At 38.6% G+C, this 24,094-nt stretch overlaps 1 protein-coding gene across 8 annotated transcripts in view; it reads left to right on the top strand.

The window, feature by feature from the left end:
* LOC122564798 (regulator of G protein signaling 3) overlaps positions 1 to 24,094 on the top strand; it is a 289,256-nt gene that overhangs the window by 259,876 nt on the left and 5,286 nt on the right. For 5 of the 8 annotated variants that reach the window (XM_043720037.2, XM_043720031.2, XM_043720035.2 and 2 more), the window contains one exon: positions 21,729 to 21,796. In XM_043720037.2, the coding sequence (XP_043575972.2) occupies positions 21,729 to 21,796 (68 nt within the window). Of the gene's footprint in view, positions 1 to 1,833; positions 1,931 to 3,688; positions 4,702 to 21,728; positions 21,797 to 24,094 lie in introns of those variants that run through there. The other 3 variants (XM_043720040.2, XM_043720039.2, XM_043720038.2) reach the window with 3 other exon arrangements.

Here is a 24,094-nt window from a genome sequence, read left to right as displayed (position 1 = left end):
GCTCCAGACTGATAGAGTGTGTGTAGATGTGGAATAGCATCTTAAAGAGAGCCTTAGTGCCAGTGATGTCAATCCAATGATATCTGGGCAGTAGTGAGTTCTTCTGAGAATGACAAGTGTGAGAATCAAGCTTTCAGATGGGAGGAGCAGGGGAGGTAATTGATGAAGTGAGTTTGGGATGATAATGTGAGAAAGCCTAGTAGTCTTGTAAAGAAAAACACTCCATGAAACTCAAAGAATTGTAACTCAGCCAAACAATTTAATATTCAGCCCTCAATTTTTATGTTCCAGGAACTTGAAAATAGCATAACTCTGTAACGGGTGCCAAATCATCACATCAAATATCTACCTAAGTGGCAACTAGAAAAGCTACCCCCAGTGATTATAGTTTGTATCCTCATCTCACGTACTGTTTTGAATTCTCTAGAGGATGAAAATATAGATGAGTGATCTTGACATCTTTCAAGCCCCTGTTGTTTATTAGAACAATGTCGGTGGTTGAAATAGGTAATACTGACATTTGGTAAACGTCCATTTGTGAAATAGTTCTACTCCACCTTCTAGCATGTTAACAAATAAGAGCTTCTAAACATATTGATAGTAAAGGCATATTCACTCAATGAATGTGGGAAATATATCAGTCATGGGAGCACAATTGGTAGATAAAAAAAGACAGAAGACTAGCAAATTTATCTTCACTCTCCTGGTGGTTGAATGATACAACAATAATAGAACTGCCAGCTCATCATGATGGAAAGCCTTGAGAAACACAGGTTCAGAATCATCTCTTTCTCTCAATCATGCTATACTTGCCTTAAATGACTCTTATACAAAATCCCAAAGTATTTTTTTTTAAATAATCTGATATTTATGTTCACTGTCTACAAATAAATTAATGCCTTTCTAACACTGGAAACTATGATTGCATCTTGTATAATCTACTTCAGTTTAATGCACCTGGGTAAAATGTTCTAAACTCCAAGGGTTATTCTGAGGTAATATTATCTTCCCTTTTTTGTTTGGTCTGCACCAAAGGTTTCAAATGGCAGTCTGTTGGCAGGCATTACTAATATCTTGAATGCATATGTATGTCCACGCCCTGCTGCTTCCCACCCTATTTGCGACAGAATCACTGCATTCTTTACTTGCCCTGGTTCAGATCAGCATGTCACCCAAAATCAGTAACACCCTTACAAAATAATACTGAAGTCAGCAACACGATGTAATCTCTTCTGTTCATTTTTTTTTGTATATTATGCATAAAGTATTACAGAGAAATTTTATTCCGTGAAAAATGCTGCAATATCATTGAAAAGTCTCCGGTATGCTATCACAATATTTGTCTGTTTTCTTTAAACCCAATGACAAAACTTATGTGCCTTATTCATAAATTGAAACCAGGTGACTGATTTTTCTATAGCTGTCCACACAGAAAATGCTATTTATATCAGAAGCATGCTGTAAATTTTGGCAGGGTCAAAAATTCAATTTCTCCTCCCTTTGTTTGAGTACAGATTGTTGGACTTGATTGATGCAGTTAACATCTGGAGCAAACTGATTCCTGAGCTTATGCTAAATTTATTAATCATTAACCTTTTTACAAAAAAAATTGTAATTCAGGGAAATGCTGAATGCAGAAGTTTAATATGTTTTAATTATTGCATGGTAAGAAAATTAGCAAAAACATGCTTGCGATGAGGGGGAGTGGTTGCCTTCAAAGTAAGCTGAATAATTTGGCTGAGAAATCAAAAGCATTTTGAAGATTTTCATCATCTGGTACAGGCAAATTTTCAGGCCAAAATCTCTCTAATGGTTTGCATGCCTTGTTACAAGGGATCTGAAATTTCACAGGAAGAGGATACCTCCACTTCACTTCAAGCTGGCATTGCGTCCCTCTCCCTTCTCTACCTCACATCTGCCTCCATATCATGTGAGTAACTCTGGCATAGTTGGCATTAGAATCATAGAATCCCTACAGTGTGAAAACAGGCCATTTGGCCCAAGTCAACACCGACCCCCTGAAGAGTATTCCATCCAGACCCATTCTCCTACTGTATTACTCTACATTTCCCATGTCTAGTGCACCTAACCTACATATCCCTGAACACTATGGGCAATTTAGCATGGCCAATTCACCTAACCTGCACAGCTTTGGACGTGAGAGGAAACACATGCAAACTCCATACACTCGCTTGAGACTGGAATCAAATCCGGGTCTCTCGTGCTGTGAGGCAGTAGTGCTAATCCTTGAGCCACCATCCGATCATAATCCAGTTCCTGATGAAATTGAGATCTGTCAATTTTTCGAATGTCAGTTTCCCCTTGAATTGGCAATCATAAATGGAATAAGTTGTCTGGACCAGCTTTAATAAGCTTTTAGCAAGGTACAGAAACAACGTTTCTGTTTCACCTACAGGACTAGTCCCCACTTGGGCCTAAACAGCACAGGTTTCCATTTAAAATGTATAAATTTACCGTGGTAAGATTTCAGATGGAACTAGTCAGTAGGCGACAGCACTGTCCAGCTAGGCAGTGCAGTGGCCTACATAAATAGTTGATGGTTTGATCTGATATAACCCTTAGTTAATTAGTCCCCTTGGGTTAAGCTGCCATGAAGTTTGGGACTGCATGACTGCTACCTTAAATATTAGTGAGGTGTATCTCAGTCTCTGTCTTAGCTAAGAGTGGCTATTACCTGAATCTTGAGAGTTTAAACAAACTGTTTCATTTGTGCATGATTATATTTAAAACATTGTTCTCTGTAATACAACTCTCTTGTGCAAGTTATTTAATCCTCTTCTCAGAATCTTGATAACATTGTTGCTGATGTCAGTATCACATCATCTTGTGTATCATGATGTCATTAACATATCCCATGCTCATTGTGCTACTTTAGGATTCTTATGTTTTTTTTATTGCCTCAAGTGCCTAATTAAATCATGGTACAGTTTCCCAAGACAGCAATGAAGACAGGCAATTGTCTATAATACAGTTATTAAAAATAATTAATGGTGTGGATGAGTTCTGAATGGTCATCTGATCTTAATTCTAAAATGTCATTTGAATTAAGTTATTACTGAAATACATTTGTCATGTGGTATCCTGCTTACTTGAGTTTAACTTCTTTTTCACAGTTATGCAAATATAACTCAGTTGACCTATGAGCTGATGGACTTGACCATGTTGATTGCCTTGATTCTTAAATTCTAGAAAGTTTGCAAATTCTCTTATAAGTTCTGTAGCTGAACACAGCAATTGAGCCATTAGGTCTGAAGGGTTGAAACCATCTAATATAGTTTGTTGAAAGTGACACAAAATATTCATGATAATATTTTAGCTAAGGAAGATATGTAGAGGATGATTACATTGACTATTACATCTGTTTCCATCTGAAGTATTTCAGAAAAGATAAATGACAAGTTGAATTTGTTATATTTAATGAGTCCTTCCATTTCTGTAACAAAACGATTTAATAGCACACTTGTAAGGGTAAACTCTAAGTATTACGTCCAAAGTGGAAAGTGTGCAGAGCAGTATGGATTCATTTCAAGAATATTATTTAGATTGTCATGAAATTCTATATGTGTGCATATTTCAAACACATGTTCTGGTACATATTTGCATATGCAAAAGGAACAACTCCACATCCAGGTGTGACTAAAATCTGCTTTTTTGTGTTTTTATTCAGTATGGCAAGCAATGTACTTTCAAAGTATGTCTGCTGCCTGCACATCATTTTTGGCCTTGCCCAGAAGTATTGATACAAACAGAAGAAAAGGAACATATTGTTTGTCTGCATAGAGTTAATGATGGATTGGAACAGTATCAATTTGCTGTGAAAATATTGTTTGCACATATTGAAGTAATGCATGTTTTAAAAAATAAAGTACAGCAGATGTTTAGGATTAGGTAGTGCTGTTGAATAACATTGAATTTTTATTTTTGTCATTTGATTTCATGAACAGGAGGATCCTGTTCCTTTGCCTGCTGACTCTTAGGATCCTGCTCGAGCAGTTGAAAGTAAGGCCTAGGTTTTCGTAGGCTCAGGAAAAACATAATTTGTATATTTTGCCACTTTTCAAAGTGTCAAACTGACCCATTTATGACTGCCTGAGATTTTTCTCTTTTCACATAAAGTTTACATTCACAGAACATTTTTGTGACCCTTGATAGAGAGAAAAAATTGAGTGCAGAGGCAGGCTGGGTAAAAGTTGGCCTGTATTCTCTGAGACCACCAGCAACCCAGTTCCCAACTTGTCCCTCCTCGTGAACCTCATCTGTCACCCATCTCCTGTCCCCAGGTTACCCTATTCCTCTTCAGACCTCCCTCTCAATTCATGTTCCTTTCATGCCCCTCAGATCACCTGTAACCACTCACCACTCCGTACAGTCCTCCAAATCCATGAAAAGCAACAGGGATTCTCTCAGCTGCAGTTTTTGAAAAAATCCTATGGCAATCACATGAAAATCTCATTTAAACACAATGATATTGACACTGCAAAATAACTTCTCCATTGAAAAACAGGTACTTATTTAAGTAGCACCTAAGTTGCCCAAAACAAACAGCCATCTACTGTAAAAATTTAATGCAAAATATATTACAACCTGGTAGCACTGTAAATTATTCTCTTGATCAGCTGACTCAATGGATCATTCAATTTTAGAACTCAGTCAAGCATTCGTAATAAATGTTGAGTTGAATTTTACCAGAAATTGTCTAAGTGTCAATTTTGTTGAGTTTGTGGAAAATTTCTCTCTACCTATGCATCATGCCACTGGGGCACTCACTTTCTCACATCACCCATCTTGCCCCACACAGGGAAATTTTGGCACTGCCAGGACCTTCCTGGGTTCCTGGCAATGGTGCTGTCTCTGAATCCCAGTTGCGTACCAGGTTAAGTGCTGGAAGCTTGGAGCTGTTTTGAACGTCCTGTCAATTGTCCCAGTCATGTCGAACAGAGGGACATTGGAACCCTTTTTTTGCTAAAATAGACCTGGACAGGGGCTGCATGTGGCCACTCTTTGGAGCATGCTCTGAGCCATTGATGACTGACATTTAAGGGACCAGAGGGGCAAACTCATCAGATTACTGGTCTGACTTTCATGTGAGGAATTATTGCCATTTATTTTCAACCCAGGAGGTGAAAGAATGAGAAACTTTATTAATTAAATTTGCTATTTTATATAATGAGATGTTAATGTATGCAAATCGGCCTCTCACTTGGTTGGAAAAGTGGGATTATTGCTGTCAGGTATTTCTTTATTGCCCATCCCTCATAATTTTCTCAACTTTTCATCAAGGCTCATGTCATTTGCAGCTGGGAAAATTCAGCCATTATTTTCCAAATTCCAAAGGCTATAATGGAAAGAATAGATGTTATCTTCGGCCTATCAAAGTAGTATTTATGAAAGGGAGAATATGCTTGGAAATGTTCTTACTTCTCAAAAGCAGATGATTTTTTTTCCTCCCATAGTAAGAGCTATCTTTGCATTTAAATTCTAGTAACAAACATTGCAAGGAAGTTTTCTAATGCACTTTCCATATTGGTTCACTGATGTCCTTCAGGGAAGGAAATCTTTTTTTGCTTTTTGGTCTGGTCTACATGTGACTCCAAATCTGCAGTAATGTGTTAGCTCCTAAAGACCTTCTGAAGTGTTTTAGTAGCCATATAGGTCAAGGAGCAATGAAGAATGAGCAACAAATTCTAATCTTGCTGGTAATAACCATGCTGCACAATAGAATAAGTAAATGATGCCTCTTTCTCAAATGGAAAAAAAGTACTGTAATGTATGTTAACACTTACAAATTGGTTAATGTAATTGTCAACGTACCCTTGCAGGACTGTATTTAAAAATAACATGTGGAAGTGTGAAAACATTTAGCTTTCAGAGGTTTTTTTTTTAATCCTCCATTCTCCCCTAAGTGGTTACAAAGAAAGCTTACAAATCCATTTAAACACCTAGAAATAATGTATGGGAGGGAATGTAATTTTCCTGTGGTCCTTGCAATGTGGACTCTGACCTTGGAAGAGGTGTATGTCTGTTTTGCACCCAAGGTCGTTGCATCCTGTGAGAAAGGATGAAAGTGCATCACATGAAAATACTATGGTGTCTGGAATGCAGAGCAAAAGTACTTTCCAAATCAAAAACAAAATCCGTGTTTTGAGATCTAATTTACATCAGCAATGGAAGACAAAAATCTGGTCTAAGTTTCTAATTTGGGAGGAACTAGCAATTTACTTTAGCCTGCTTCTTGAATGCTTTAGATTTTTAAATGTTCTGTTTTCATTTCTATCGTTTATAATTTGGAAGGGTATTAGGATTGTTGTTATTGTGGAACTTGAAAGATGCTGCTTAGCATCCAACCTGTGGAATAAATTGTGGCCTGGCTGTTTTACTGACAGATGTTTATGTGGTGAGGTCATGATGCACTGAGAATGCTATGGAGGAAGGGAATGCCTGAATCATTAGAGATAACTTTGTAACATGTGCCTTTTCTAGAAAAATAACGAAGAATATTTTCTTTCAATTGAGTAGTAAAATATAGTTTTGTGAATCATTGGCACATGGAATCAACTGTATGTTTTAATGTACATTTCTAACCTCTGTAGTTTTGGAATTGAAAATACTTTTGAATATTTGACATGTTCAGAAATTCCTAGTCCTAAAATGTATAGTTCGTACATTTTTAGTTTGTGGTTGAGCAGTGTAACTGTACAAAGTAGGTTTTTTCTTGTGAACTTTCAAATCATGGTCTCACGTGGCATTGCTTCTGTATGTAGCAATTATTTTTAAAGACCTGTTGTTAGCCAGAATTAGCTTAGACTGAGAAGTTGGAATACCTATTCCCTAAATTCAACTATATTTCTGATTTTCCTCTGATTAGATCGTGTGTCATTTAAGAAAGCTTTTGCAAAAGTTTTGATTAACAGAAATAAACTGCCATTTCCTTGCATTTTTATATTTTAAAGAAGGAATGTTTACAGCTTTGGAATTTAAACAGTCTCCCTGTGGTATCATCAACGTTGTCATACTTCTGCCTTGCCTGACAAGACCCATTGTAGTGAGAACAGCGATATGAATCACATTGGTCTTCCAATTTCAAAACCTGCTGAATCTCACTTCCTACTCTAGACTTTTGTTCCAGCTGGTTTTGATCCTTCCTCTCCTTTGACCATGGTTATACGTGATAAATTCTAATTATTTTTTCACCGAGAAGCCAATATTTCTGCCATTATTCCTTTATCCTTCTATCGACTGATTTATTGAAATCTGACCACATAATCTCTGCTGTCTTGAATCTTCAAGCCTTGCTCAATACTTTCGCAGAAGCATTCTGAAGAATTGGTCTCAACCTTAACCTGAAGTCCTTTACCAGTCTGTACCTGGTCATGTTCTGGTCCATTTCTGCTTTAAGATCAACAGAAAAGTCCTCCCAAACATGGGATATTTCTCATACCTAGGAAGCTACCTCTTGTCTCAGGCTGATATTGATGTGGAGATTCAGCATTGCACCTAATCTGCGAACGCTGCCTTCGGACACCAAAGGATGAGAATCTCCAACAAATGTGACCTCTGTGCTGACATCAACATCCTTATGTATGAAGCAGTCATCTTTCTGACTCTTCTATATGGCTCCAAAATTTGGACTATATGTAGATGCCACCTCAAGACCCCTGAGAATTACCATTGATGCAGATAGATTCTCGGCATCACCTGGGAGGAGAGGCATACAAACATCAAAATCCTTGAAGCAGCTGATTGCACCAGCATCGAAGTCTCAGTCACCTGAAACTAACTCTACTGGGCTAGGGGAAGGGACTGGGAGGACTAGGCTGATAGGTGGAAATGGAAACCAGAGAGAGAGAGGCTTGCTCAGTCAGTTTTGCCAAAACACACTTTGCTGAGGGTTTTAAAATCTGGCACAGACTCTGTTCTCTCCATTAAAATGTAAGATGTTGTGGCGACAGGCACAGTGAACAACTGCTCACACTAGTTAAAAGTAAATGTGGCACTGCTGTTGCCTCTTAAATTAAAGATTAGTTGTCTCACTGTAGTAAAGAAGGGTGGTCAGGCTTGAGATTGAAGACCATATTTCAGGATGTAAAATGTTGATGGCTTCCAGTTAAGGCATTGGAGTCAACAGGTCCTTAGTACCTTGATGCTTTTGAGAACCTTGCTAGTGTTAGATTTCAAGTAAGGACCAGCCTGCTCTTTAACTTTTCATAGCTGAAAATGTGTTGCTGGAAAAGCGCAGCAGGTCAGGCAGCATCCAAGGAACAGGAGAATCGATGTTTCGAGCATAAGCCCTTCTTCAGGAATCTTTAACTTTTCATGCCTACTGAAGTGCCAGGCTTTGAAAACAGTCATTGTCCACTTGCACATAAATTGTTATTGGGACAAAGCTAGATGACAAACGTTTATTGCAGGTGAAGTTAGTGGAATATTCATAATATTTAAGATTCAGATCAGTGTGCTCAATTATTATACCGTTCTCAGCCAGGACCAAAAAATTCAATAGTCCTTTGCCTCTTCAAAAAATGACTGCGTCTGACATAATAGTTTTTTATGTACATAATTCTTCTTCTGTAGTCAGGTACCAGTCTCCTGAAAGGATGCCTCCTCGCAGAGCGCTTCAGGGAACATCTCTGGGGCACCTGCACCAATCAAGCCCACTGCCCCGTGGCCCAACAATTCAACTCCCCATCCCACTCTGCCGAGGACATGCAGGTCCTGGGCCTCCTCCACCACCGCTCCCTCACCATCCGACGGCTGGAGGAAGAACACCTCATCTTCTGCCTTGGAACACTTCAACCCCAGGGCATCAATGTGGACTTCACCAGTTTCCTCAATTCCCCTCCCCCTTCCCCCCCCCCCCCCCCCCCCCCCAACCCCCCATCTTACCCCAGTTCCAACCTTCCAGCTCCGCACTGTCCTCATGAGCTGTCCTACCTGCCAATCTCCCTTCCCACCTATCCACTCCACCCTCTCCTCTGACTGATCACCTCCATCCTCACCCCCATTCACCTATTGTACTCTTTTCTACCTTCTCCCCAGCTCTCTTCACCACCCCCCCCCCCTCCAATTTATCTCTCCACCCTGGAGGCTCCCTGCCTCCATTCCTGATGAAGGGCTTTTGCCCAAAACGTCAATTTTCCTGCTCCTCGGATGCTGTCTGACCTGCTGTGCTTTTCCAGCACCACTGATCTAAATCCTTATTTCAAGGGATTTGAAGTGTGAGAGTAGGGTCATCTTACTGCAACTGTACAAGATGCTGGGGAGACCACATCTGGTGATTTGGGAGAAGTTTTATAGTGTTGTAGAGTCATACAACATAGAAACAGACTCTTCAGTCCAACTTGTACATGACAACCAATTTTTCCAAGCTAAAGCAATCCTATTTGCCTGCATTTGGCGTATATCCCTCTAAACCTTTCCTATTCATGTACCTATCCAAATGTCTTTTGAACGTTGTAACTGTATCTGCAAAAAGTACTTTCTCTGGCAGTTCATTCTACATAGGAATTACCCTCTATATGAAAAGGTTGGCTTTTTAGGGTTCAGGTACATAGTTCTTTAAAATTGCATCACAGGTAGACAGAGTGTTTTGTGTTTAGCACACATGCCTTCATTGCTCAGATCTTTGAGTTTCGGAGTTGGGATGTCACGTTGAAGTTGTACAGGATGTTATGGTGAGGCCACTCTGGAGTACAGTGTACAGTTATAGACACCTTGCTATAGGAAGGATATTATTAAATTGGAAAGGATTCAGAAAAGATTTACCAGGATGTTGCTGGGACTGGAGACTTTGAAGTATAAGGATAAGCTGGATGGGTTGGGACTTTTTTCACTGAAGCATAGGAGGTTGAGGGGTGATCTTATTGAAGTTTATAAAATCATGAGGGGCATAGATAAGATGAAAAGCGAAAATCTCCTCCCTAGAATAGGGGAGTTCAAAACTAGGGGGCGTATTTTTAATGTGAGAGGAGAGTTTCAGTCGTCTTTATTTTAACAAAGATATTATTTCATTGGAGTCATTTAAGCAAAGCTTCACGAGATAACTCCACGTATTCAGAGATTATCGTATGAGCAAAGAATTAAACAGGTTAGGACTCTAGTCGTTACAGTTTAGAAGAATAAGAGGTGATCTCATTGAAACAGATAGGATCCTGAAGGGACTTGACAATGTTGAGAGGGTGTATCCCTTCATGGGAGAGTCTCTGAGCAAACAGCATAATCTCAGAATAAAGAGGTGCCCATTTAAGACCTGATAAGGAGGAATTGCTTCTCACAGAAGATTGAGAGTCTTTTAAACCTCTTGCTATAGAGCAGTGTTCGGGCAGAGTCCTTGTGTGTATTTAAGGCTGGGATAGATAGATTCTTAATCAGTTGGGAAATAAAGGGGTCCAGAGAAAGGGCAGGACAATAGATGTGAGGGTTGTCAGATCAGCCAATATCCTTTGAATGGCTTGAGGGATTGGCCTACTCCTGTTCCTATTTCTTATGGTCTTATATTCATGTAGCCCAAGGGTCGTTATGAGGAAATATTCTGGTTTGGGTACTGTTGTTTGCACTTGAGGGAACCTGACCCCCAGAAAGAGCTTTGCCTCTTATCCAGCCTCTTATCCACTGTACTTCAACCAGAAAAGTGATAAAGACAGTTGCTCTTACATGGAATCTGGCATGTTCATGATATGTCTAAGCACACACATTATCTAATATTGTAGGTTTCTTTGAAATGGCTGGAAAGGATTGCTTAATAAGAAGATTTCTTCATGCAATGGTAACCTTCACATCAGCAGAAGAATTGTCCTTTTCCACAGTCTTGCAGTTCATTAGATAAGCTGAATGACAAAAATTAATTTCCACAGCATATTGTTGTCTAAGTGTGTGTGTGTGCGCATTTATGTACACAAGGATCTGTAAACCCAGTACCTGGTTAGTAACAGGTGTGGCCAGTTGCCTCAGGAATGATTTGCTCATGGCACCTATGAACTCCTGACATAAATAGTGCAAGTTCAGAAAACCCATAAGAATATATGTGTTGTTCAGTTATGTTATGACCACATGAGTAGATGCAGGATGGCTTCCCTCTTTTCCACATTTGACCGCAAGTCTATCTTGAAAATCATATACTTGCCAATTCCATAAGTAATTTAAATGCTCTGACATGGATAGGTTTTGTTATAAGCTGCTGAAAAAGAAATTGTATTTATCATTCTTGCCACCCAATCTAATTAAAAGTAATAAAAATAAAACACTCCGGCTCTGTCATACATGTGTTCAAGTGTTTGCATATTCATACACAAAGTGGGGATAGGCAAAGTGATTTTGAAAGTCAATGGTGTATGAATCTTGATGACTTGGAACATTTCATACTGGGCCTGGAGGTCTCAGGATTCAGCATTGAGACAATTTAGACTTGTTAGTGGATGATTTTTGTAACAACTTCTGGAGACAGATGTTCCTTGTTTGGATCTTCGAACACTGATGTATAGATGGCCTAGTGACATACACAGCTTGAAGTTGCAGGATGGGTGAAGACTGGCAGTGCACATGCTCAGGGGTCCTGCTTCTTCGGCAGCTCTCCTTCATCTATCCTGTGGCCTAGGGAAAAGTAGTGTCTTAAATCAACAAAGGGTTAGTTGGCTCATCACATGATCCCCTCTCACCAACTTCTCCCTGGGAGCAAGTCAACCTTTCTTGTGTGATTACGCGGTTGTCAGCTCATTACATACGGATATGCAATATTGTGGTGTGGTGGACAGGAAGTTGACAGCTGTGCCATTATCTTACTGGGTTGGAGGTCAACTCTATATTTAAAGGGCAGCCAGACAGTCATTTATTCTGTACAAGTCCGATACATCATTCGGGCTCTTGAAGTGAACACCTCCAGCTAAATATTTTGGCTCCAGCTAAATATTTTGGCTCCACCTTCGCCTTCCCTAGTAAGCTTGCCTCCCTTCCTGACACAGATTTCCATAGGTCATATGAAGTTACATCTTTGGCCATACATTTTTCTACTGTTTGCCAGCCTCCTTGACCTAAGTCCATTTCACTTCAATGTTTCTCCCTTTGCTATCTTCTGTAGCCCTTGCAACTTGGACTACCATTACCCAATCTTAATCATGGTGTTTTGAAAGAGGATAAAGCAGTGGATATTCACCTTAAAGTCCAGGAAGATGACAACCTCACCTGCTGCATGCCAGTTCTTGCAGCTACAAATCTGATGGTGCATATTGCTCGCTCATAAGAACCAAACTGAGAAGGGATACTTGATTCTGGTGAGCTGGCCTTTTACTGAGCATATACGATATGAAGATGTATGCAAAAAGGATACCCCTGCTTATTGACCTGCAGCTCAATCTATTTTTAACATTCCAAGATTTGATTGCAAATTTTCATCCTATCTTCAGGTATCTAATTTTGGCTTCTCACCCAATTAAGATCCCCCACTCCCTTGCTTCCCATTCCCAGAAACAGTATGACATTCACCTGGAGGCATAGGATTGGTATCATATTATTATACTTTAACTGAGACCTGTGAATTCTAATTTTTCCATCTTTCCCCTATCCACTGTTTCATTATTTTAGAAATTCATGTTAGATCATGGCAGCACAGTGGTTAGCACTGCTGCCTCACAGGTGGGTTTAATTCCCACCTCAGGCAACTGTGTGTAGTTTGCACATTCTCCCCGTGTCTGCGTGGGTTTCCTCCGGGTGCTCCGGTTTCCTCCCACAATCCAAAAACGTGCAGGTTAGGTGAATTGGCCATGCTAAATTGCCCATAATGTTAGGTGAAGGGGTAAATGTAGGGGAATGGGTCTGGGTGAGTTGCTCTTCAGTGGGTTGGTGTGGACTTGTTGGGCTGAAGGGCCTGTTTCCACACTAAGTAATTAAAAAAAAAAATCATACATCATAGTGTCATGCAGCATGGAAACAGACCCTTTGGTCCAACTAAGCCATGCCAAACATAATCCCAAACTAAACTAGTCTCAACTGCCTGCTCCTGGCCCATATCCCTCCAAATCTTTCCTATTCGTGTACATATCCAATTGTCTTTTAAACGTTGTAACAACAACTACAGCTACCACTCCCTCAGGATGTTCATTCCACATGAGAACCACTCTGCATAAAAAAAACTGCCTTTCAATCTGATCTACTTCCTCAACTTACTTACCCCGTGCTAACTCCATGTTTCTTAACTTGAATCAGATGCAAGAGGGTTGAGTGATCCAATAACTAACAAATCAGATCAAAGTTTCTACCACATCTAGTTACGAATGATGTGCAATGCAATTCTGGCAAACTTAAAAACCTGCTTTTACACTTAGTATCAAGCCCATTGAAGCAGCACTTCACCAACAAAGCCTTGGAAAAGGCAGTATTCTTCTGTCCAGGATTTAAATAGAGCCATTCAAACACGTTCACTAAAATGGAAGAGGAATGTGTTAGAAATACGTTAAACATTTTTGTGCTAATCCGTCAGCAATTTCGTCCAGTCTTTGTTACATGGTACACCATAGCTTCACTTCAACTGCATTACAAATACAGAATAAAAGTATGTTGCCTTGCGACCTCAGGCCCACTCTTTCAGGCCTGATGCTTTGTCAAACATTCCAACCAGGAAAGGTAAACTAAGTTAAGTACCTTGAAAAACATATCTATTATAGGAAAGCTTACCTAATTTCAAACTTTAAATGCCTTTTTAATGAAAGCATGTAAAACTTAAGTTTAGATCTTTTATCAAAAAAAGTTCAACCTTTTTACAATTGTAATCAAAAATTTCAAATCTTTTGTATACAAGTAATTAAAGTCCCTCAGAACATCCATAAAGAGACTTTTATAACCGATTGTCCTGTACATACACACACAATCACAAAGCTGACAGTTGTCTGGAAGAAATACATTGATTTACCCTTGGAAAACAAATTACTTCAGATTCTTAGATATGCTGATTTTATTTTCTTCTACTGAGTTGATCTATTCTACATTTGACCCTGTAAAATCAGGCTGAGACCATTTGAATGCAAGCTATTCATGATACAAAAAAAGTGTCAATAATATGTGGGATATCTGGTCAGCGTGGACAGGTTGGACCGAAGGGTCTGTTTCCATGCTGTACATCTCTATGACTCTAAGTAGAGCAATATAGAGAGCAGTCATGGCAGTGAATTTGAACAAGAATCCATAAACAAAAATATAACTGAATATCATTTCTTCACTGGAGTTCAATATTGAAATAATTAATGTTTTTTAAAAAGTGTTGTTTTAAAATAAAGTTTTTTTTAACAAAATTCCTGTTCAAAAAAAAAATGGTGTGACAAACTGCTATTTTGTGGTTATGACATAAAATCCAATATTCTTGTAAAACAATAAACTTAATAACTACAGAAATCGTGAATATTTTAATTTTGTTCTTTAATTTATTTTAGTCTTATTTCCCCAAAGCCTCTATGCTTTGAACATTTACATAAATGTGTATGTGTTCCTTTACTAAGAGAAAAAGACCCAAATCTTGAATCAACCACCACCCTCCAACAGGAAATATGCAAGAGTGGCTTAATTGAGTAAGCCTACAGATTTCACACTATGCAGGACATGATATATTGCCACATTTAACCAATCTTTCTTTCTGTATTTCCAGCAATGAAACCTTACTCTAAGTGGCACAGGCAGTAGAATTTGATGTGAAAGATTTTGTTTTCGTTTGTACATTCTAGTTAGTATGATATATTTACACTTTGTTTGACTGATAGGTTTCCTTTTGAAGAAGGTTATAGTACAGCTCAGCTGATGCTTGAATTTTGAAATGGAAAAGAAAAATCAAAGCCAAAGTAGAAATTCATGGGGGTGGGGTGGTGGCTTGTGCCACACCTCCATAAGTAGAGACCGCTGGAAACCAACGTGTCTGTTGAAGCCCATATCACAGCCATAACATGTGGTGGGCTAAGTTGGATCATTTTTTGCTCTTGTGCCTCTCACTCAGACAGGCCCACGTCCAGGATCTCTAGTAGTTGCAGACCAGTTTGACTCCCAACAGGGCTAGAGCTTAGTTGATGCTGCAAGACGTTTGAGGAGGGCCAAAAATGCCACAGAAAAGCAAGTGTTGTGAGTTTTACACTGGGGAGGATCAAGTTCTGTTAGGCATGGTGGAATGGCGTCTTTGGTGGGGGGGGGGGGGTGGAGGATGGTGTTGGACAGTGTCGGACAGTGTCCTCACAAAGGACACCCCTGAATTGAGGCACAATCCTTTCGCTTCTCACCTTTTTTCACACAGATCTCAGTGGGTGGGAAGATGACAGACTGGACAACTAAACTGTTACTTGCCCATCTGGTGGTATATGTAATATCCAGCCCATAAATATAGTGAGTTCTTGTAGGTAAGGATCAAATGCAACCTCTACTTACTTACATGAGAAAGGCAGCCATATGAGAGATTATTTGAAACAAAAACTGAAATTGCTGGAAAAACTCAGCAGGTCTGGTAGCATCTGTAGAGAGAAATCAGTTCTAAGATGGATCACTGGACCTGAAATATTAATACTGATTTCTGTTCACACATGCTGCCAGACCTGCTGAAATTGCAGCAATTTCTGTTTTTGTTTCTGATTGCCAGCATCCATAGTTATAGAGTCATAGAGATGTACAGTTTGGAAACAAACCCTTCAATCCAACGTGTCCATGCCAAACCAGGTATCTGAAATCTATCTAGTCCCATTCGTGAGCACTTGGCCTATCTCCCTTTAAACCCTTCCTATTCATGTACCCGTCCAGATGCCTTTTAAATGTTGCAAGTGTAGCAGCCTCCACCACTTCCTCTGGCAGCTCATTCCATACACACACCACCCTCTGTGTGAAACAGTTGCCCCTTAAGTATCTTTTTTATCTTTACCCTCTCACCTTAAACCTATGCCCTCTAGCTTTGGACTCCCATTCTCTGCCCCCCCCCCCCCAACCCAGGGAAAAGACTTTGTCTGTATACTGTAGACGGGACCCACATGATTTTATAAACCTCTAGAAGGTCACTTCCCAGCCTCTTGACGCTCCAGGGGAAACAGCCCCAGCCTCTTCAGCCTCTCCCTATAGTTCAAACCCTCCAACCCTGACAATATCCTTAAATCTTTTCTGAACCCTTTTAAATTCCACAATATCCTTCTGATAAGGGGGAGCCCAGAATTGCATACAATATTCCAAAAATGGCCTAACCAATATTCTGTATAGCCGCAACATGACCTCCCAATTCCTAGACTCATGCTCTGACCAGTAAAGGAAAGAATACTAAATAAGTATAACCTTGCTGTTCTTTTTCTTAGTAAATCTGTAGTAGAGTGGGTTCTTCTTTGATTTTATCTTTTATTGAGATCTGTCTCAATTAATTTTTAAAAATATAAAACATAAGTACTAAGTTAGCCTGGAGCAGTGTTTTTTTAGACCAGGAAGACTGTGCTACATTCTGAATCTGTAGATAGTTAAGATGCAAAGATGGTCCTTAGTAGAGTGATGTACTGATCCTGTCAGATGTGAGGGATTAGGGAGAGTTTCCATGTTAGGGACGATTAAGTCTGCAATAAGTGTGTTTGGTTGTGAATCCTATCAGATAGAATGAGTCTGTTGGAGTAGCAATTAGAAGCAGTGAGGAAAATACAGGAGCTAGGAGTGTGATGGATGGTAGTTACAGGAAGGGAGAAAAACCGCAGATACAGTCAGGTAGATAGGTTACCTCCAGGAAAGGTAGGCGAGGAAGGCAGGTGGTGCAGGAGACTCCTGTGGCTATTCCCATCACGGACAAGGGCCATCTCAGACAAGGATGCTGTTTTGGAAAATGTAGGGGGTGATGGGTTTTCAGGGGAATGTAGCACGAATACACAAGTTTCTGGTACCGAGACTGGTTCTAATGTAACGAGGAGTTCATTCAGGTTTTTTGAAGTTGTGATTGTATGAAACACCGACACAATAAAAGCTACTCTGGCTGTTAGATTGAGGTTTGTTGCTTTAGGACCAATAGGCATTATGGTGTCGATATTGTTTCAACTTCATTTGCTCCAGAAAATATCCTCAGAAAATACAAACAGATGAGCTGCTCTGAGCCGCTGTCAGTGTCACTCAATATGATCACCAGTACTTTTAAATGTTTGTTCTTTTTTAAAAGTACATTAAATGTTTGTTTTCACTTGGTAATCCTTTGTGACACACTTCTAAGGAATATAAAAAACATCAGTTTCAGATTGCAAAGAAAGCAGTTTTCAAAATAAAAGCAAAAATTGCCATGCATCGATAGAAATAAAGGACCAAATTAGGTAGTGGGAAGTTAACCTGGCACCAACAACAAATAAAATACACTACCACAAATAAATATTCTTAAAAAGGAAAACTGATATTTGGTTGTCAAAATATGGTTATAAAATCTGACTTCAAGTTTGATAAATCTTTTATAATGAAGATTGAATAATCGGTGACAATGGGAGGTTTTTTTTAATTCAACCGAAGCATATTTCATTCAACAGACATTTACAAAGAAGAATTATAAATCATGTATTGAAGAGCTTCCTAAACTGCATACATACAAAGCCTCTTTTTATAATGCCAGGAAATTGGGTGAGACAGACTGTGTGCTTTAATGCAACTTCCAGAAATTGCACTAGCTCTCAAAATTCCCAGCCCAGAAGAAAAGTAATCTTGTTCTCAATTCAGTCATTGGAAGACAGACATATGGTCAGGTATTTTAGTCACAAATAGTCCTTCATTCACCAGGAGAAAAATTTACAAACTCTCAATCTGGCGTGAAATATTCAATTTGTTATACACACTGAAATAAACATCAGAATTTCATAATATTAATTTATGCTCATGGTTGCTATTGTTTGTCTACTTTCGGATTACTCTGAAGTACTGTCTTCATGTAGTTCATAAACATTACATTGTGAAGTATAGACCAAGAATTGATCAAATTTGTTAACAGTGGTTGATGTTAATATTAAAGTTAAATCTTGGATTTTTTAATCAGTTTTTGCACAGTTAAAGCTTGAAGCTTCTTCAACTACTTGTTGCATATATTTTTGTATTACCTGTTACAGTTATCACTTCATGTGTGCATGTGAGCTGCGCAACAACAGTATATGAGTGATTCATGTCAGGAATTCAATGTAAAACACTAAACTCTAATCTTATTCCGTTATCTGAAAATTATCATTAAGTACTTTGTATCAGTTCTGTTTTTGAAATATGGTCATTGTTAGTAGGCAAGCACAGTTCATGCATAGCAAAACTCCACAATTAAAGTCACCATAGTCGTCCTCTCTCTTTAGAAAGAGATGACTGGTGGAGGTTTAACCTGAGGGTCACCACACGTTCATGGTAACCTCAGCTGGTGTGGGAATTAAATCCATACTGTTAATGTCACTCTGCATCATGAACCATCTGTCCAGCCAACTGAGCTAATAGCAGTGAGGTGAACATCCGGCTGACCTGATTTTGATTGTATTAGTTGAAGTAGGATTACTTGTTCTTATGTTCAACAATAACTAACCTGTTTTCAGATTTTGCAAAAGGTAATCAGATTTCAGCACCTATAGTTAAGAAGTTGGTTGGAGGTTTGGTGAGACCTCACATACTCTACCTTCTTAACTACCATATCAGTTGAAAAGCAAGACTGTTGATTCAGGATCACAGTGTCTGCAGCTTGCACTTTTGATGGCGTTATCAGGATAAGGGTGAGGTGATGTGGAACATGCACATGGGAAAAGTACATTGAGTGCTGAATTGTCTTGTAATAGTGCAGTGGTCTTGGCCACTTCTGCCCCTATAAATGCAGTGGCCATCTCCTCCAGAGGGTTAGGAGATGCATGTAAGCCTGTCTCCCTCTAGTTCTCTTCTGTTTCCTCCTCTTATATGGAATCGTATTTTCTGAAAAAGGAGAGGAGCATCAATGTATATGCTATTGTTGATGCCTTGTCATATCAAACTAATTTTAATTATATTGAACGTATAAGATGTGGTTGCAGGGTTGGAGCATTGGCAAGCGCATAAGGTGAATTATATCAATGTTAGACACAAGCTGATTGGTAGGCCTTTGGCGTAATGAATGTATAAAAGAGGTCCCGTGAGTAAGAGACGTTTAAAGATTCATTCACTGACCTTGGACACTTGTATAAGGTCATTAAAAGCTTTACAGTACTACAGCAAGCCCCTGATAGGTATATTTTTGGAATTCATTTCCCTGACCACCTGCTGCTATTCCCTTTCCAGAACATACCTCTTAGACCTCCTGGCTCCCTGCATAAAATATGAAGTTTGTCCTTTTGTGCAAGTTAGCTGAAGGTGTTATTATCTATGCATATACCCTTGTAAAAGTGCAGCTCGTCAGCAGCACATCTTGCACTGGGCAGCATGCCACAATCACTGTGAGTAACACAATTGTGACTAAGCGCAGAGTGATTGTACATCATGATTCTCACACCACCAACAGACCAATTTTGAGTCTATAGTCCCTAATTTCTAAATTCTCAATTCAAATATCTGGTTGAACACGGTAGCTGGTGGGATCTATGTAAAAATGAGGTGGTACGAACCGCTGCCATTAGGACAGTACTTCCTCCATCCACCACCGCCAACAAAATCCAATATCTTCTAGTTTCAGCTTTCAACTGGCTCAACAATGGATTATACATATGGTCATTTTAATTCACCTATATAATCTGTTGTGGTTCTGTTCGCCGAGCTGGGAATTTGTGTTGCAGACATTTCGTCCCCTGTTTAGGTGACATCCTCAGTGCTAGGGAGCCTCCTGTGAAGCGCTTCTGTGATCTTTCCTCCGGCATTTGTAGTGGTTTGAATCTGCCGCTTCCAGTTGTCAGTTCCAGCTGTCCACTGCAGTGGTCGGTATATTGGGTCCAGGTCGATGTGCTTATTGATTGAATCTGTGGATGAGTGCCATGTCTCTAGGAATTCCCTGGCTGTTCTCTGTTTGGCTTATCCTATAATAGTAGTGTTGTCCAGTCGAATTCACGTTGCTTGTCATCTGCATGTGTGGCTACTAAGGATAGCTGGTCATGTCGTTTTGTGGCTAGTTGGTCTTCATGGATGCGGATCGTTAGCTGCCTTCCTGTTTGTCCTATGTAGTGTTTTGTGCAGTCCTTGCATGGGATTTTGTACACTACATTGGTTTTGCTCATACTAGGTATTGGGTCCTTTGTCCTGGTGAGTTGTTGTCTGAGAGTGTCTGTTGCTTTGTGTGCTGTTGAGTCCTAGTGGTCGCAGTAGTCTGGCTGTCAGTTCGGAAATGCTCTTGATGTATGGTAGTGTGGCTAGTCCTTTGGGTTGCGGCATGTCCTCATTCCATTGTCTTTCCCTTAGACATCTGTTGATGAAATTGCGTGGGTATCCGTTTTTGGCGAATACATGGTATAGGTGTTCTTCTTCCTCTTTTTGCAGTTCTGGTGTACTGCAGTGTGTTGTGGCCCTTTTGAATAGTGTCTTGATGCAACTTCTTTTGTGTGTGTTGGGGTAGTTGCAACAGATCCACATCCATGAACACCAACTAGCCACGAAACGACACAACCAGCTATCCTTAGTAGCCACACACGCAGATGACAAGCAACATGAATTCGACTGGGACAACACTACTATTATAGGACAAGCCAAACGGAGAACAACCAGGGAATCCTAGAGACATGGCACTCATCCACAGATTCAATCAATAAGCACATCGATCTGGACCCAATATACCAACCATTGCAGCGGACAGCTGGAACTGACAACCGGAAGTGGCAGATTCAAACCACTACAAATGCCGGAGGAAAGATCACAGAAGCGCTTCACAGGAGGCTCCCAAGCACTAAGGATGTCACCTTAACAGGGGACGAAATGTCTGCAACACAAATTCCCAGCTCGGCGAACAGAACCACAACAGCGAGCACCCGAGCGACAAATCTTCTCACAAACTTTGAACCTATATAATCTGCATGATTAATTGAGAATATCCCAAGATGGCTGACATTTTACTCTTAGTTGTAGAAGATTTGCTTAGCAGTCAGTTAACATAAATGTAATGCTAATTCAGTGTTCCATTTCTAATTTTGAGAAACACATTTTCTTTATATTTTGCCTTGTATAAATGCAAAATGATGGCAAATAATGGAATTTTTGAGGAAAGTTTTTTTCCTCTGTAGTGGTGGAAGTAAAATTGATTTCTTTTAAAAGGCTATTGAACTTTTAATTAGGTTTCTGTAACTTAATTTGACAAAAATTATGTTGATTATTTTCAATAAGATTAATTATCTGTGTTACAGAACAAAATCATTAAAATTAAAGTTTAAAATTCTTGAAGTTGCACTAATGAATGAAATTGGAGCAGCCCACTGTAAGACAGCCAATGGTGTGCAATCTAATACATTGCTGTTTGAATGTTTGGAACAAGTTAGAATGGGAGTGGTTGCTCCATTTTTAGAGGTAGAAAAACATACAACTTGATAACAAAACCAAACTGCTTGAATTTTTACAAGGATCTAAGTACTTAAAAATCCATTAACTCAATTATTCAAATCATGTTTCTAAATCTGTGAACAAAACTGATTTTTATCTAACATCCTTGAATCATAATGCTACCTTGAGTCTAAATGTGACCAAGAAAAGCTTAAAGCAATCAATAATAAACCTGGAATAAGTTTAAAAGCTGATAAGAAAATTTGGTAATAATGTAGATTGTCTTTATTCTGTTTCCTCACCAGCTGTATGGAGCAGATTCTGACTTTGATGAAACTGATGATGGCTCCAAAAAGAAAAAGACAAAGAATTTGTAAGTTTGATCATCTTATCTATGCCAATTATTCTGTAAAGATTGCTGTAATAAAATGTTCCAAAATTCTTTGTTAGTTTGGGAACAAAATTTTATTTTTGTTCTCATTTCAATTTTACAACTTTAATTTCCTGATAAGATGGGGACCAATAATCATTGGAATTTGGTTAATTAAATTAGTTTACCTTTTCCTGTGCTCGTTCTGCTCCAAAACGATGACAATACAAATCTTTAAGTTGAAGGAATATACTTTCTACTTGATGTTTCAGTTAGGTTTATAAATGCCAGATAATTGGTCTGTTAAAAGACTACAGAAGAAATGTATTTTTCACTAATACTTAGGCTTTTGTACTTCAATGTATTCTGATTGTTTAAAGAAGAACAGCCAACCCGTACAATAGTAAATATCACATTACTGCTCAAAGTAAATACATCTTTGGAAGTGATGTTTAGCTTCATTCTAAGCACTGATGGTCGGAAGGTTCAGACTGGGGGCAGGAAGAATGAAATCTGATCCCTGTCACATTAACCCCTGCCCAACTGTATTGCTTTAAAGGGTACAACTGTTTCCAGTGAGTAGGAATAAGGGACATGCACTAGTAGTTTGAAACAAATGCAAAAATAGAATTACAGCTTGAATATATTTTCATGTTAATATGTATGGCTGTAGTAATGGAAATACACACGTTTGATTTTGCATAACTTTGAATTTGGAAACTTCCCATTTCAGATATTGACCTGTTAAAAATATAAACCTACATAATACAATGCATTTTAATAATCTAGGTTAAAACAAATAATATTCCATAGTAATTATTGGATAATAAGCCAGTATTACAATGTTCCATTTTTCATTCATTTTTATTATAAAGTACTTGATATAAAATAAATATTCAAATCAAGGTGAAAACAAATTAAATCATTGCCTTACTATCTTGAGAGTAGAATGTAAATTTTGTTTTTCAAAAGATTTTATTTAAGAGTTTGAGAAACAGCAGCCCCTGTGTCTTTTTCTTAGTTTTCAATATATCATGAAATATTAATACTTACCAGAAGGTGGAACCATGACCACACAGCTAGGATCGAGCATTTGTAGTGAGTGCAAAATATCTATTGTTTACCTTTGCTCATGCTCTAAGTAGATTAGAAATAAAGTAGTTAAAGCGTAAGATAGTGTCCCGGTGTATACAGTTAATGTACAATGGGAATGGTTGTCTTATGCTTTCAGGGGAAATAATTAAAATTCTTCCCCCCCCCCCCCCCCCCCCCCACATGAAGCATTTTATTCAGTGTTGTAGCCTGATTGGTTCATGAGTTGGCGTTTATCCAGCCCACACTTACTACTTAATCTGCCTTCCTGGGAGAGCATCAATATAACGATCTGACTCAAAACACTGCAGATCTGCACCACCACATATAGAGTTATCCAAATGCTACACACAATGGTTGATTTTTCAGAAAAATATCTGGAAAGGTAGGAGATATTAGATCTTAAGAAAACTTTATTTCAATAGTAAATTAGATGTGGGAGCTTAGTTATTTTTTGATAAATTTCCAGTATTTGTTGTCTTTTATTTCTGATTTCTGAAATGTCAGGGAAGGAGCACAGTTTGTAATATTTTAGGTTTTAAATCTTTACAACTATTACGGAATTATTAAGATTAAACATCTGTTTTACAGTTTAATATTTCTTAGGAATTTTATGATTAGTTAATCCTCGCAGAGGGAAGTGCAATTAAATTCTATTGAATACAGAAACAAAAGTTTAGTTTTCTTATTTTGAGCTTTAATGCAATGGTCATGGAACAAATATATGTTTGCATATATTTTACTTAATGGTGTAATTTGAATTGCAAGGAGCTCATTCGATTTATAAATGTATTAAATTACAGCTGATCTGTTGTTGAAGGAACATGTCCCAGCAGAACTTTGAAAAGCATGCAATAGAATGTACAGTGCCAATCATTCCTGTCCCATCAAGTCTGACTTATTGGCAATTGCAGATTACAATTTTGTTATCTATTAATATTGTTTCTTATCTATTGGGTTTGCAGTCATTCATATTTATGCAATTTCTAGTTATATTTGCTTGTTTTGAATGCTCTAATGCCAATGTCCTTATTCTAGAAGCCTAAGGCAAATCATCTGTTTATCATAAAGCATTTTTGATAGAGCTCTGAAGTTTTAGCAATTATGTTTTTAAATGATTAAACTGATGGAGGTTGGTTCGACTTTTTTTAATGAGAACGATATGATCCATGCATTATGGAAATTAAATATGTCATTTATATTAAAAAA

Source organism: Chiloscyllium plagiosum, unplaced genomic scaffold (assembly GCF_037043375.1).
Source record: "Chiloscyllium plagiosum isolate Xiang-an unplaced genomic scaffold, Cpla_swu_hap1 HiC_scaffold_21, whole genome shotgun sequence".
Taxonomy (NCBI): domain Eukaryota; kingdom Metazoa; phylum Chordata; class Chondrichthyes; order Orectolobiformes; family Hemiscylliidae; genus Chiloscyllium; species Chiloscyllium plagiosum.
Note: the sequence above shows the minus strand (reverse complement) of the source record. Positions and strands in the feature narration are given on the sequence as shown.